The sequence below is a fragment of the Salvia miltiorrhiza genome, chromosome 2, assembly GCF_028751815.1.
Source record: "Salvia miltiorrhiza cultivar Shanhuang (shh) chromosome 2, IMPLAD_Smil_shh, whole genome shotgun sequence".
Classification (NCBI taxonomy): domain Eukaryota; kingdom Viridiplantae; phylum Streptophyta; class Magnoliopsida; order Lamiales; family Lamiaceae; genus Salvia; species Salvia miltiorrhiza.
The window spans coordinates 63,904,636-63,918,447 of record NC_080388.1 but is presented as its reverse complement, the minus strand read 5'-3'; the positions used below and the strand labels follow the sequence as shown (position 1 = coordinate 63,918,447).

Here is a 13,812-nt window from a genome sequence, read left to right as displayed (position 1 = left end):
ATCATTTTCTAAATAATAACAGCATGTGCATTGAACAACCTCCTCTCTAACAAAACCCATGGCCAACATCAATGTCATACAAATTGAAAATAATTTTCAAAATATAATTTCAATCGAAAAACTTGAAAAGTTATGTACTTAATATGTCCATAAATAAGTGTTTTCAATCATCATCAAAATACACATACTAAGAGAGTAAATAAATTTACTCTTTTTATCCTCAATAATTGCATCAAACATTAAAAAAATACATTAAATTATGAAATCTAATACTTATCTAGATACAAAATTCAACTTCAAATAAGATACTCCCTTCGTCCCACTCCAATAGGCTCATTTTTTTTTTTTGGATGTCTCACTCCAATAGGCTTATTTTTCTTTTTGGGTAAAAAAGTTGTACTCCCTCCGTCCATGAAAAAGAGTCCCATTTGGGACTCGGCACGGGTTTTAAGAAAGTTGTTAAAGTAGGTGTAAGTGGAGAGAGAAATAAATTTATAGGGGTAGTGTTAATATGACTTTTAAAGTCCCTAATTCTCAATTAACTTTTGATGACAATTCATAATTTAAAACCAAAATTCCAGAACCAAATTCAACGAAAATTCAAGAACCACAATTCAACAAAAATCAACAAATTTCAGAACAAATTCATTAAAATCAACAAATTTAAGAACCAAATTCAGATATCCAAGAACGAAATTCAAGACCAAAATCAACAAATTCAAGAACTAAATTCACTAAATAAGATTCCACAACCAAATTCCAAGCAAGATCGAAATTCAAAATTTCTAAAATCAAATTAACAAAACAAAAATTAAAATTTCTCACAAATTCTGGATTTTGGGGATTTAGGGCTGAGTGGTGAGAGAGAGAGATGAAGCCAGGGGAGCGGGAACCGCGGCGGCCGCAGCCCTCGCTGCTGTCACCTTCGCCGGCAGTAGATGAAGGCGGCGCGGCGTCTGGGTTCAAGGGTGCGTGAGAGTTTGAGAAGAGAGAGAAGGCGTGAGGCGAGAGGTGAGAGAAGGGAGGTGTTAGGAGGGCCATCAATGGTCACCGACTCAGGCCATTAGGAGGGGCAGCCTCGCCGGAGAGAGGCGTCACCTTTGTCGGAGATAGGCGGCGCAAATCTAGAAGATAGGGTTTGAAGAGTTGATGGGGGGCGGTGAGCCGAGGCACGGCGGCAGAGGCGACGACCTAGCTGCTGCCGGAGAGGTGAAGGGGAAGAGGGGCGTAGGTCGGGTCCGAGCCTCGCCGGAGGAGGAACCACGCCGGGGAAGAGGGGAAGGGGAAGGGGAAGAAGGGCGTAGGTCTGATGAGAGAGAAGAGAGAGAATTTTATGGTTAATTGTCTTTAATTAAGTTTAAAGTGAGGAGAGTTTTTAATTATTGAGGTGGGTCCTCAATGGCAAATGAAGTAAATACATAAAGTTATAAAGGGTATAATTGTATAAAAAGTGAAACTGGACTTTTTTTTTGTGGACAAATAAAAGAGGAGAAATGAGACTCTTTTTCGTGGACGGAGGGAGTACTTAATTGGTGTGGACCACACCACTTTACTACTACTTTCCTATTAAAAAATAAATTTTCTTAATCTCCATGTCCAAAAAAAGTGAATATATTGAAGTGGACGGAGGGAGTAGTCGAAGGAAGTATATTTCGTATCCGTTCCACTAGTTTTGGAGAGTTAAAAGAGCCATTCAGCCTCTGCCGAATTAAATACTACTAATAATTGGCGACGCGCATCTCACATGATTCTCATGCCAACATGCAATAGAATTCTGTAGCTGAATTATTACTAGTATGGATGGAGAATTATTTTGTACGTTGTAATAAGTTTCTTTTATTGTATTGAACATAATTTTATGCACTTCATAATTTTTTATTATTTTTTTTAATCTTATTCTTACTGCCAACACTATATATATTCATCGGATTTCAGTTTGTGCTTATAAAGTTTACAAATGAACATCACTAACTAAATCAGTGATAATTAATAGAAAAACCCGAGCATGCAAAATATTGATTGTGAAATAACCTATTTATGTGACCACTACTTATAAGGGTTAGTTTTAAGTTGAACAATTAATGGTTTATATTTAAATTTAAAAATTTGTAACATTATATGAAAAGTAGCTAGTCCGAGGAATTTCAATGTGGGAAATTAATTATTTTTACGTTGTAATATCAATTTTTTTTTTTTTTAAATCCGTAGCTCCGTTAAAAAAAACAAACAATATGATCAGGATGATGCTTTTGGGTCTTATATATTTGTTGTATATTGTCAATTTCTTGATGGAAAATTAATTTACATTACAGTTTATAAGTAAAAATTTATAAATAATTTTATATTTGACTAGAGTTCAAGCACATCTTAGTGATCGAGGCAAAACACCAAGATAATTTGAATTTATGAGTTAAATTTAACCATCTGAATTCGTATAAAATATATATTCTCGTACTTGTTTCAAACCCAATTAATAACCCAAACTCTTATAAATTTATAAATATAACTATATAGTAACATAATTGGTTATATGTCTTAAAAGTTGAAACACTATAAAGTAAACATTAATAATAAAAAAAATAATAAAAAAGGTTAAAAATAGAAAAAAATACAATGTAAGTATATAGATTAATGATCGGACCCGTTTACCCATTTATATTTGTCTCAAATTCAATTTAAAAGTAAGATGCGAGTTATGGCCTTATGGGTATCCGCATCAAACTTTCGAGCATTGTTTGAAAGATCATAATTAATTGATTTCTAAGTATTATTTCATTTGAAGCTTAAAAGATCATAATTGATTTTTGAACATTGAGCTTTTGAACATCATTTCAACTAAATCTTGAAATAATATTTTTTTCATTAAATTTTAAGATTTATATGAACTTTTGTTGTTCAAATTGTCACGAGAGTTCTAAGAAGAGTGTATTTATTAAACATTCCTAATTAATTTATTACATATTTTAATATAATTCACTATTTCTATAATTAATTTTATCTGTTCGGCCTATATAAATTGCATAAGTTCAAATATAATTATTTTTGAAACTTGATTGATGGTATTGTTATGCATATTTTCACTATCCTTTTCTTTTGACGACTCGGTTCAATTTCGTGCAAATGAAAATGAGGCGACCATAAACTATATATATATATATATACTCGTAGTCAATCATGCAAGAGAACTAAATCCATTTAGATTAGCTAAAGTCTATCATCCTCTTAGGAAGAACTTTTATTTTCAGGAATTACACATTTGCACCACCCATGGATTAAAAAAAAAGGTGGTTAAATAAATAGGATCATGAGATAAAGTTCGGGCGATCATTGAATTTGAGTTCTAAACCATAAAATTTGCACTCTATATGGGCTTTTCATGTTAACTACAACTCGTATAATATATATGCATGTAATCTGATCTAAAATTATTAACGTGTGATAATATTATTCTTTTTGAAGTGAAAAAAAGAAATAAAATATAGTGAAATTCTATTTTGTAGAAAATAAGAGGGAAAAAATAGAGAATTTAAAGGAAGATTTTTTATTATAAGTTTTTCATGATAAATCTATCAATTAAAAGAGAAACACCCTGATAGAAATCAAATTTTCTCCAAGTATGGTAAAATATTTTCTACTGATAGAAAACACCCTGAACAACTTCAATTTTACGTTCATTTTTCTTAAATCTATCCTAATTTTGTGGCGCCCGCACTTCGATATTCATCGATTTTTCTTCAATTATTTTGTAATCCCAAAAGGAATGACGTTGTTTCAATGTCACCGTCGATGAAGCCACGCTAGATGTTAGGTTACCATGTTAGCTTATTTTTGGACGACAACTGTTCCTTTAGTTAAAATAAAAAATAATTAAAAGTTCAAATATTTATACACATATATTTTATTAGAGGTTAAAATCAGAATATATCTAAAGTTCGTGTTAGATTTTAAAATCAGAATATGCCCAAAATTTGTGGTTTTACATGTCATTAGATCAAAATAAATTCCGAAGTTGGCTGGATAAGCTACCATGTCCCTGTTTGTAGGGCTAAACATAATTCATCAAAATTGAAAAATTGAATCGAATCATGCCAAAATTTTAAATTTTGGTTAATTTGGTTAAAATCGAATCAAATTTTGGTATTTCGGTAATAGGTCAAATATTAATATTTTTTTACCGAATTATATATATATATGAACGATGAAATAGAGGCTATATAAAAGGGAAAAGGAAAAAAGAATCTGAAACCCTTGAAAGCACAAAGAGAAACAAACTAAGGGCCGAGTCTCAGTAAAACATCTTTAAGAAAAACTCAAAGGGAAAAACCTTAAGAGAAAAAAGAGTGCTCGTCTAGATATAAATAACGGGAAACCGAAGAAAACAACCAAAGGGGATGACAAAGACGCAAGCCCTGGACTAACCATTGCTTGCATCGAGTCATCCCAGAAACCCAACAGCACACTGGCGCACTCCCAGAGCTCCGGCCTGACCATCGCCCCAAAGTGAACCAAGCAAGCCGCCAGGGAAGACATAAAAGAATAACCAAACCATAAAAAAAGAACAGTCCAACTGAACAACGGAGAGATCAAGATCAACCAAGCAGCAGCAGGAAAACACGCTCGACGTCGATGAACAAAAGCAGAGAGCTTATGCGCACCGCCGAGCCACCAAGGAACCGCAGCCAGACTAGCGCAAAATCATCGCAATCGGCGAATAAAGCTGTGAGTGCTCATGTCGGCAGCCACAACACTAGTAATCTCCTCGATAGCATAAGGCCACCATCCTTCCGTTATATCAGGATTAGCCATGATATCTGCAGCTGAGTTACCTTCCCGATAGATATGAGACACCATAATATCGATGTCCTGAAGTTTGATCAAAGTGTCTTTCCAGTAAACCTGAAATCTCCAGGGAACATCAGAAGAGCGAGTCTCAAGAAAATGAACCACATTAGTAGAGTCAACCTCAATCCAATGACGCCACCAACCACGCGAATGAGCATTAGCAATCGCAGTAATCACAACTAAGAGCTTAGCCTCAAAGGCATAATCAGTGCCACCTTTGATATGGAAACAGCCTTTGGGTCCGCCAGCAGCAATATTACCTAGAGAACCGGCCGCTGACCCATCAGTATTCACCTTAATCCAATCATTCACCGGAGGCCACCAATGGACATTGATGAACTCCGGAGGAAACGCAGCCCGAGCAGTCACACCAAGAGCACGCATAATGAGATAATCCTGCCAAGAGTTAGCCATATTCCCCAAACGCCGAAAACTCTCATCAGCTTCCTTGAAAGCGACCTTAGCGAAGCTAAGGACACTGTTAGGAAAGAACGAGTCACCATCAAACACCACCTTATTACACATGCTCCAAATCTTCCAAATGATCAAAAGAATCCCAATTTTCCAATAACTCCTGACAAGGGTGCTAAAAGAAGCATTCCAAGCCTGCACCAGGAAGCTATGAATGTTAATACAATCCAACAGCCGCTCACACTGAAACCATCCTAGGAACACCTTCCAGACAAACTGCACCTGAGAACATTGCCAAAAGATATGATCAATAGACTCCGCCACACTCATACACAAGGGACAAAAGTTCGGGGTGATAAGGCTTTGACGAATAAGACAATCGAGAGTAGGAAGCCGATTGTGAAGGATCCGCTAACAAACCGGCGACCTTTTGTTCGGGACCAAGGCATCCCAAATCCACAAACCCTAAACCACTTTGGGAAAGCTATGACAATTCAAAGTAAAAGCCAAGGACGCAGTAACCTCCCCACGAATAAAAGGTTTCCAGAAACGAACATCTGCACCAGAGTCAATCGGAAAAATGAGGATATCATAGGTAAGGTCAAGAAAAGCCTCAACAAAATTAGTAGAAAAATGCCAACAACCCTCATAGAAATAATCAGCGATAGACTGAGTGAGAAAGTCATGCATATACCGAGGAATACCTAACCTATCACAGAGTCTGTAACCAAGCCAATCATCAATCCAAAATCTTGAATGATGCCCATTGCCCACAAGTTAATAAGACTCATCAACCAACGCATTAACCTCATTTTTCAAGCCAATCCAAACAGAGGAGTTAGCAACATTTAACTTGGCCCTACCAAACGAATTCAAATAACGAGTGCGGAGGATAGAAAAGGTAAAATCCTCGCTTTTCACAAGCTTCCACGCCATCTTCATGAGATAACTTTTGTTCATCGTGGTGAAAGAACGAATCCCTAACCCACCTTCCGCCTTGGGAGAAGTACAATGCCGCCAATTGACCGCGCATGGGGTTTTCTTGTCAATCTTGTCCGCGTAAAAAAAAAATTATATATATATATATATATATATATATATATATATATTTATAATATTTAAATTTTAACCTTTATAATTTTACCGAAAACCTATTCAAAAGATATTGAATGTTAACTTAATATAAATCAAAGTAAATTATGAAGTTTCTCGAAAAGCTACCATGTCCCTATTTGTAGGGGTAAGCATAATTCATCAAAATCGAAAAATTGAACCGAATCATACCAAAATTATAAATTTTGGTTAATTTGATTAAAATCGAATCAAATTGTGGTATTCGGTAATAGGTCGGATATTAATAATTTTTTTACCGAATTATATATATATATATTTATTTATTTTTCTAATATTTAAATTTTGACCCTTATAGTTTTACCCAAAGCCTATTCGAAAGATATTGAGTGTTATCTTGATTTATTATTTGTTTGCAACTTCGAAGTTGGAATTTTGGATGATATTAAGTATTGTTGTGTTATTGATAATGATGTATTTGAAACTTTGAAGATTGTATATTTTGAATTATTTATTTTTATTTGTTGAATTGTGATATTTTGCAAATTATATACTTTTTACATCCACAATATCGTTGTCACTTTGTGGACGACACAAGTTTTAAGAAAATGGGTAAATATCATGAAAACCCCTGAACTATATCCACTTTATCAAAAATATCCTGAAACTTTCGAAATGTTCTCTAAACCCTCAAACTATTAGGTTTTTATCAAACATATCCCGTATCTATTTTTCAGTTACCAGAAACATGATTTGGCTCGCCGGATGCCACAATGTAATTTGTATTCTATTTTTTTTTAAAATGACATAAAAAAACGACTTCGTTTCGTACCATATTCTATCGTCTTTATCCATAATTCTATGTTACTAGCGTGAATTTCAAACATGATATGAGTGAATTTTAAATTTCATAGTGGATTTTTTTTTACATGATATGGTAGGAAACGACGTCATTTTTGCCATTGTATTTTAAAAAAATAAAATATAAATTACATTGTGGCATCCGGCGAGCCACATCACGTTTTTGGTGATCGAAAAATAGATGCGGGATATATTTGATAAAAACCTGATAGTTTGAGGGTTTAAAGAACATTTTAAAAGTTTCAGGGTATTTTTGATAAAGTGCGTATACTTCAGGGGTTTTCATGATATTTACCCTAAGAAAATTATGGATAATAGTGGGTATTGTTATGAATGAAGTTTGTGTCCCACTATTGTTTTGAGTGGAGTTTGTGGACCCTATTACTATAAATGAAAGTGACAAAGATATTGTGGACGGATGAAATGTACTCCTTCCGTCTCGCTGAACTTGAGACATTTATTTTCGACACAGGATTTAAAGAGCTATTTTTTAGTTATTTAAGTTTGTTTGTAAATTTGTGATTAAGTAATTATCTATATAATTAGTAATTTTAAATTATTTTTAAATCCAAATTCTAAATGAATTAATTTTAATTTTTTTTATTTATTAATTAAAAAATAATAATCCATCACCCCACCACACAAAATTAACAGCAATCTCGTCGGTTGGGATTCCTCCCCCTACCCCCTCAAATCCCCAGCAAAATCAGCCGTCCCCCACAGCTCAACAGTTGCCGGAAATCATAGTCCTCAGTCATCCTCTTCGCACGCCATCCTCTTCGGCTGTCGGAAAGTGAGAATGGCCACTGAGCTTTGATTTTTTGAGAAATGAGTTAATGAGTTATTTGGGATGATTAAAGACAAATAAGGAGTACAATTAGTTTTATTAATTAGTACATTAAATTTCTTAATTTTTATCAAAAAAGGAAATGACTGAAGCTCGACCGGGCGGAGGGATTAATTTATTTGTTAATAGAACATATATTTAGTTTAATATATAGTATTTAATTATTTTATAAAAAAAATCGAAATAACAAAAAATAACTGTCAATTATTTCGATTGGGTAACCGAAATAAATTTGGTTTGATTTGATACCAAAAATTCGATAGTTTGGGTTTAAATTTTAGGCCAAACCCGATGGAATTACCATAATACTCACCTATGTCTGTGTGAGAAAGAGCAATGTACGTGGCGGACACGTCGGACGCAGTGATCTTGTCTTGTACATGCATCCAACGGGTCTAGGGATCCGGTTGATCGCAGCCGTCGATCTTCAAATGAAGTCACTGACAACAGTTACATAATGCGGTCGTTATTTTCTTTTCTTAATTGCACTGTATCGTTTAATTCTCCCGTCTCTTGAATACTCGCTTCACCTCACACACTCAGCGTGACTGCTGTTTTTCAACCGAGGTATTCTATCTTTTATTCTCTGCAAATTATCGAACTAGAGAGAGAGAGAGAGCATTTTCTCTTTCATCGCCACGTCCCTGCCCTGTAGTTGATTCAAATTTGTGTGAGTTTTCTTCTGGACTGTAAAAAAGAGGTGTCTTTAAAAATTGAACATTTCTCATCGGAGCTCTCCGATTTAGATTTTTCTTTTTAGTGTTATTTTTGAAGATTTCCTTCTCTGTATTTTTCTGCTTCTTACCCAGATGCCATTATATTCTATTTCTTTCTGATTTGCAATAATGGCATTGTGGATCAGCTAAGTTCATATTAATGCATAGCAAAAAGGTGCAAGATTTTTCTTTTCTTCCCTTTTCGGTCTCATGATTGAGGTCAAGAATTTCCAAAAGAGACGATGTTGCCCTCTCTCCCACTCTCGTCGTGTGTTTTATTCATCTGTATTTCCGTTTCTTCTCTCCGCATTTCATCACTCACTGTCTATCTTCTTCTTTTGTGAGACAGTGAGAGACAAAGCTGCGAGTGTGCAGGCGTGTGTGTGTGTGTGTGAGAGAGAGAGAGGGAGTTAAATGAGTCGTTTTTAATTGCGTGAAGAAGAACCCGATTCCCTCAACATCCCCCAAGTAAAAAGGACAACAACAATCACTTTCCTTTTCCCCCCCTTTGCTTTAACACACACAAAAATTGAACAAAGCCCATTACCCAAAGAAGAATGCACTTCTTTATCTTCCCAAACCCATTGTTTCTTCCTTTCCGTTGAGCCCTTTTTCTCAAATCTGAAACTCACACCCTGGTTTTCTAATTCTTTCAGCCGATTTCCCACATGTCTTTCTCTTTCAGTAGATAAGGACAAATGTGGGATTATTTATTGTGCAGTCGGTTGCTTTATGCATATTTTTCCTCGGTACTAATACGATCATCAAATTCGTCTCTGCATCTGATATGAAATGACCGAAACATCCTCAACTTGCAAATTAAATTGAAGGTACTAAACAACAAAAGGGCGTTGTCTTCATCCGGAGGCTATAGTTTTGTCCGGTGATATGCTTTTTGGTGTTATGCTACTGAGTTTTCTTGAGCTACGTGTAGCATTATATTCTTCCTTTTCTATCTCTTATGCTCTTTCGTGTTATCTTTTTGCGGTTGAAGTTATCCCGTCTTGTTCATAGTTTTGGAAGTTTGTGTTACAAGAGAGAGAGATATTTGAAGCTGCAGTTGAGCTCAACTTTTTCAAAGGGGGGATGTGAAATGGGCTCTGCTGCATTTGCTGATGAAGATGAGTCTCAGCCTAGTACTAGTAATTGCAAGAGTTACAAGTTATCAACTACGGTAAAAAAAAAAAAAAGCTTTACATTATGATTGCAGTGTGAGAAATGAAACCAGCGAGTTTGTTCATGATGTTATTCTCGAATTCTGCAGATTCTTGATGGATGTGGTGCTGCTAATCATCATGCCTCGATTCCTCGCAAGCTACGGTCCGGTGCGTAGTTATGGAAGTTTAAAGTTCATCATTGCGATTATTTGATTTGTTTTTGTTAATTGAAGTTTGTGTTTTAGGGAAGATTGATTGGAGCCTAGTGTTTTGATTATTTCTTGCAATATTGGAGTTTCCTACTCATCTTCTTGTTGCTTTTTTGTGTACCAAACTTTTTTTTACCTTTTCTTTCTTTACTGGCTTTTCTTGTTGGTGTTGGCAGTGGAAGATTCTCTATGTTGCTTTATCTGAACTACTGAAGAATGTACTTTGGAAAATGGAAATGATGTGATTTTTTTAAGTCTTTTTTAGCTGTGGTGTAACTTTGACTCTTTCCACGTGATGACTGACTGACTTCTTCATTTGGTTTATAAATATATCCTTTTTTTTTGTGGGGGAGGGAAGAGGGGGGTGGGGTACCAGATGGAAACACTGAGTTTGATGCTTTGAGGGAATTTCTTTTATTTGGTAGTCATCTTTTACTTCTCTTATTCTGTTCAACAGTTACAGTAATTTGTGGTGTACACATATTTGCTGCAATTGGTTGCAGAAGCTTAAAAGGCAATTTTTAAGTCTCTTTCAACCAAATGAAATTAGTTTTTGAAGTGTGTCATAGTAGAGGGTTCAATTAGATCAAATACGCAATGATCAATGCTTGAGCTTTGTTTAATTAATCTCTTTTTTTTAATATTATAGCCATCAAAAAGCGGGGCCGGGTGTCTGTTACTTCGCCATTCCTAACTTCAAGGAAGCAGCATCGTGTGTCAACTACAGGTGATACGCTCAGAAAAGATGGTGCAAAGAAATCCAAACTGAATAAGGTTGGAGATTGCAGTTCTGAAACATTAAGTCGTATATCTCACTTAAATGACAGAAAGAAAGAAAAAACTGAATGAGAGACATCAATTATGAATTCTTCACATTCTCGGCGGAATTACTTTTTCAGAAGCAGAGACGCATCACCAAGGATGAGGAAGAAGTGGCTGAAACCTTGTTTGCTTTGGCTGGTATGTTCTCTGATGCAGACAAGGCAGATCAGCAAATAATAGACGACGAAAAACCAGAAATAAAATCTTTGGCTACACTAGAAGAAGGTATCTTGATCAATGCATCACAAGGTTTTGAGCAGTGCTTTTTTTTTTTGTGATCGGTTTATGACTATATCCTCTCGTCACATGCTTAACCATTCTTTGAGCAGATAGCTGTCCAACACTAGAAGAAGAGACTAGGAAAATTGGCTCAAAAGTAACTCTTGGAGCTGTTTGTCCTTCAAGTGTGGTGAATTCAACAGCAGAAGAAGTCATATACCAAACATTAGAAGCTCGACAACCCGAGCTTTTATTCTCTAGCAAGCAGGCGGCAATCCCTAATCCTTCTGGAGACCAATCTGATTTAAGACCGGGTTCCACTTCAAGGTGAAGCAAAATTCTTCTTCACATTGTTAATAATTTAGCTATTTTGTTCTTACTCGGTCAATATTTATCTTGCAGACCACTAGTATTGATGCTTGGCATGAACCCAAGTGGTGAAGAGGAACTTCACTTGGATCAGGTATGCTCAATATTCAATTTAAGGTAGGTCTGTCATCTAAATATGTGTTTCTAAGACGATGTTCTTGAATCTTTCAGGTTGCAGCTTCTGGATTTCAGCATGGCAAAAACAAATATAAGGGTAAGTTAACTTTCTCATCACCAGAAAGTTTAGTTTGGGTGCATCTGTTATGTTCTTGTGTATTTATGGGGTATGCGTGCTTTCCAAATATAGAATTGTTTCCTTTACCCAACTTGTCTGCAACCCGAGCCACGAGTTCTGAGACGCACAAATCATGCCTGGGGTACAATCTTTTTTCCCTTGAATACTTCAAATTCTTATGTCAAATATATATATTGTGCTTCCCATGAACTTATCAATTCAAGTTATCCAATGCCAGGAGCCGCACTCTTTTTTCCACTCAGCCTCGTGTCGTTGAGAACACAATTAGTACTGAAAAGGTATGATGCTAGAGCTGCTTCAAGATAATATTTGGAAATATCATGTGTTTTGAACCCAACAAGCCTATTAGCATGTTCCTTGACCTTTTAATGGTTCAGCATACAAGAGTTGGCCCTGAATCGAACAAGTTGTGGAAGAGATGTTCAGCACACGTTTACATAAGTCGTCTTATAAAAGTCTTGCAAATATCAGACAGAAAAGAAGGAATGCCAGTGAAGCCTACCCAACCAACAACTTGTCAAGGTGCAGACAACCAAATGCAGAGAATAAATGGTAGAAACGGCGACACATATTTTAGTGGCATCGACATAGTTGCTGCTGAAAAAGATTCAACTGAAACCCAAAATGGTATCCTTTTGCATAAGAGGCCCATCCACGATCAGCAGATGGCTTCTGAAACCTCTGCAAAACAGGTGAGTTCCTTGATGATGCCATCTGAATCAGAATTTGGTTTTTATCTGAATGCCAAATTCTTGCAGGGATACGACTTTTTATCTTTGGGGACGGGGCATAGTGGTTTGGACACCAGCGAGAGTGCAAACGAAGCAGGATGTTTTCTCGAGCCTTCTAGACAGTACCGTGTGCCATACATGCAGTCACAAAACCAGTCCACTGTGCTTTGTTCACTGCCCCGGAATGGCTATTCTGCGTCTTCACAGAGTCATAATTCAGCTTCGGCAGCACAACGGGTAACTTGCTGCTACTTTCAAACTCGTGTTTCTTTAACTTCTCATTGCTGCCTTGATGATAGTCCGAATGACGAGAGAATTCATGCTTCATCGACGTGCAGGTGCTGCAGCTCTCTCAATATCATAGCAGTAGTTTCGCGGGACAGCAACAGAACACGGGAGGAGGTGGTGGCCTGCCACGGCTTCCCCCGGACTGGAGCAATGGAGCTGTGGTGAACTATGCTCACTCTCTCTTCCCACATCTGCATGCCAAGTATCAACAACTCTCACCTTCACAGCAGCAGTTTATGGTTATCGACTCGTCGTTCCGACATCACAACCTTCCTTTGAGAAATGGAGGCGTAATCCATCCTCAAAACATAGCGCAGTTGCAACTACCCTGCAACCACCGCCTTTGACATAATTTCTTCACATTTTGGTTCGTTTAACAACTATCCAGTTTGCTGCTAATTTTAGGCATTTCCTTCACGTGGGCTTGTAAATGAGATTTACTTTCAAATGACACACTGAAACGAGAGATTGTGTCTATAATAACAGGACTTCCAATGTAAAAGGATGGTTAAAAATGAAGTTTTAGGCACTGAATTGCTCCTACACCATGGGTTGATCAATCTGTGAATTTTATTACAACGGATTATCTATTGAACTATCAACTTGTGATATTTTCATCTCGACAAGTTAGCTGTGTCCAATTTTCAACATAAATTTACCAATCAAAGGATGCATGGAAAACAACATATGCTTAGAAACATGATACAACTAGAGATAGTAGGTTGCATATTTGATGAGTAAGCGAGAAACCTTACCTTCTTCCTTGTTTCTTGGAGTCAAGTAAGAACTCGTCAATTGCTAATACAGTATTTATTAACACGGTTTTCTCCTTTCTTTAATTTTTTTTCCTTCAAATCCATAAAATTCGAATTTTGGATATTTCTTTTTCTTTTTTGCCAAATTGGCTGTTTAATTTTTTAATTAAACTATTTTCTGCTTGTTTGAGCAACACCCACTTCTTTTTGCCTCGTAAAGTCCTCATTTATTTCTAATATATACATAAACATTCTTGA

At 36.2% G+C, this 13,812-nt stretch overlaps 1 protein-coding gene across 6 annotated transcripts; it reads left to right on the top strand.

The window, feature by feature from the left end:
- The first annotated feature begins 8,505 nt into the window (after positions 1–8,505).
- Positions 8,506–13,342, top strand: LOC131011082 (uncharacterized). Of its 6 annotated transcripts, none has more exons than XM_057938838.1 (13): positions 8,506–8,599; positions 9,743–9,922; positions 10,013–10,073; positions 10,764–10,888; positions 11,014–11,161; positions 11,266–11,482; positions 11,558–11,618; positions 11,696–11,738; positions 11,832–11,901; positions 11,998–12,058; positions 12,158–12,472; positions 12,539–12,748; positions 12,850–13,342. In XM_057938838.1, exons 2-13 carry the CDS (start codon positions 9,842–9,844, stop codon positions 13,144–13,146), a joined length of 1,689 nt encoding a protein of 562 aa, XP_057794821.1. In that variant the 5' UTR covers positions 8,506–8,599; positions 9,743–9,841; the 3' UTR covers positions 13,147–13,342. The 6 variants fall into 6 exon arrangements, with proteins under 6 accessions (XP_057794821.1, XP_057794820.1, XP_057794818.1 ...); XM_057938837.1 differs by having other exon boundaries at positions 8,523–8,599; positions 9,763–9,922; XM_057938835.1 differs by having other exon boundaries at positions 8,523–8,599; positions 9,579–9,922.
- The last annotated feature ends 470 nt before the right edge of the window (positions 13,343–13,812 follow it).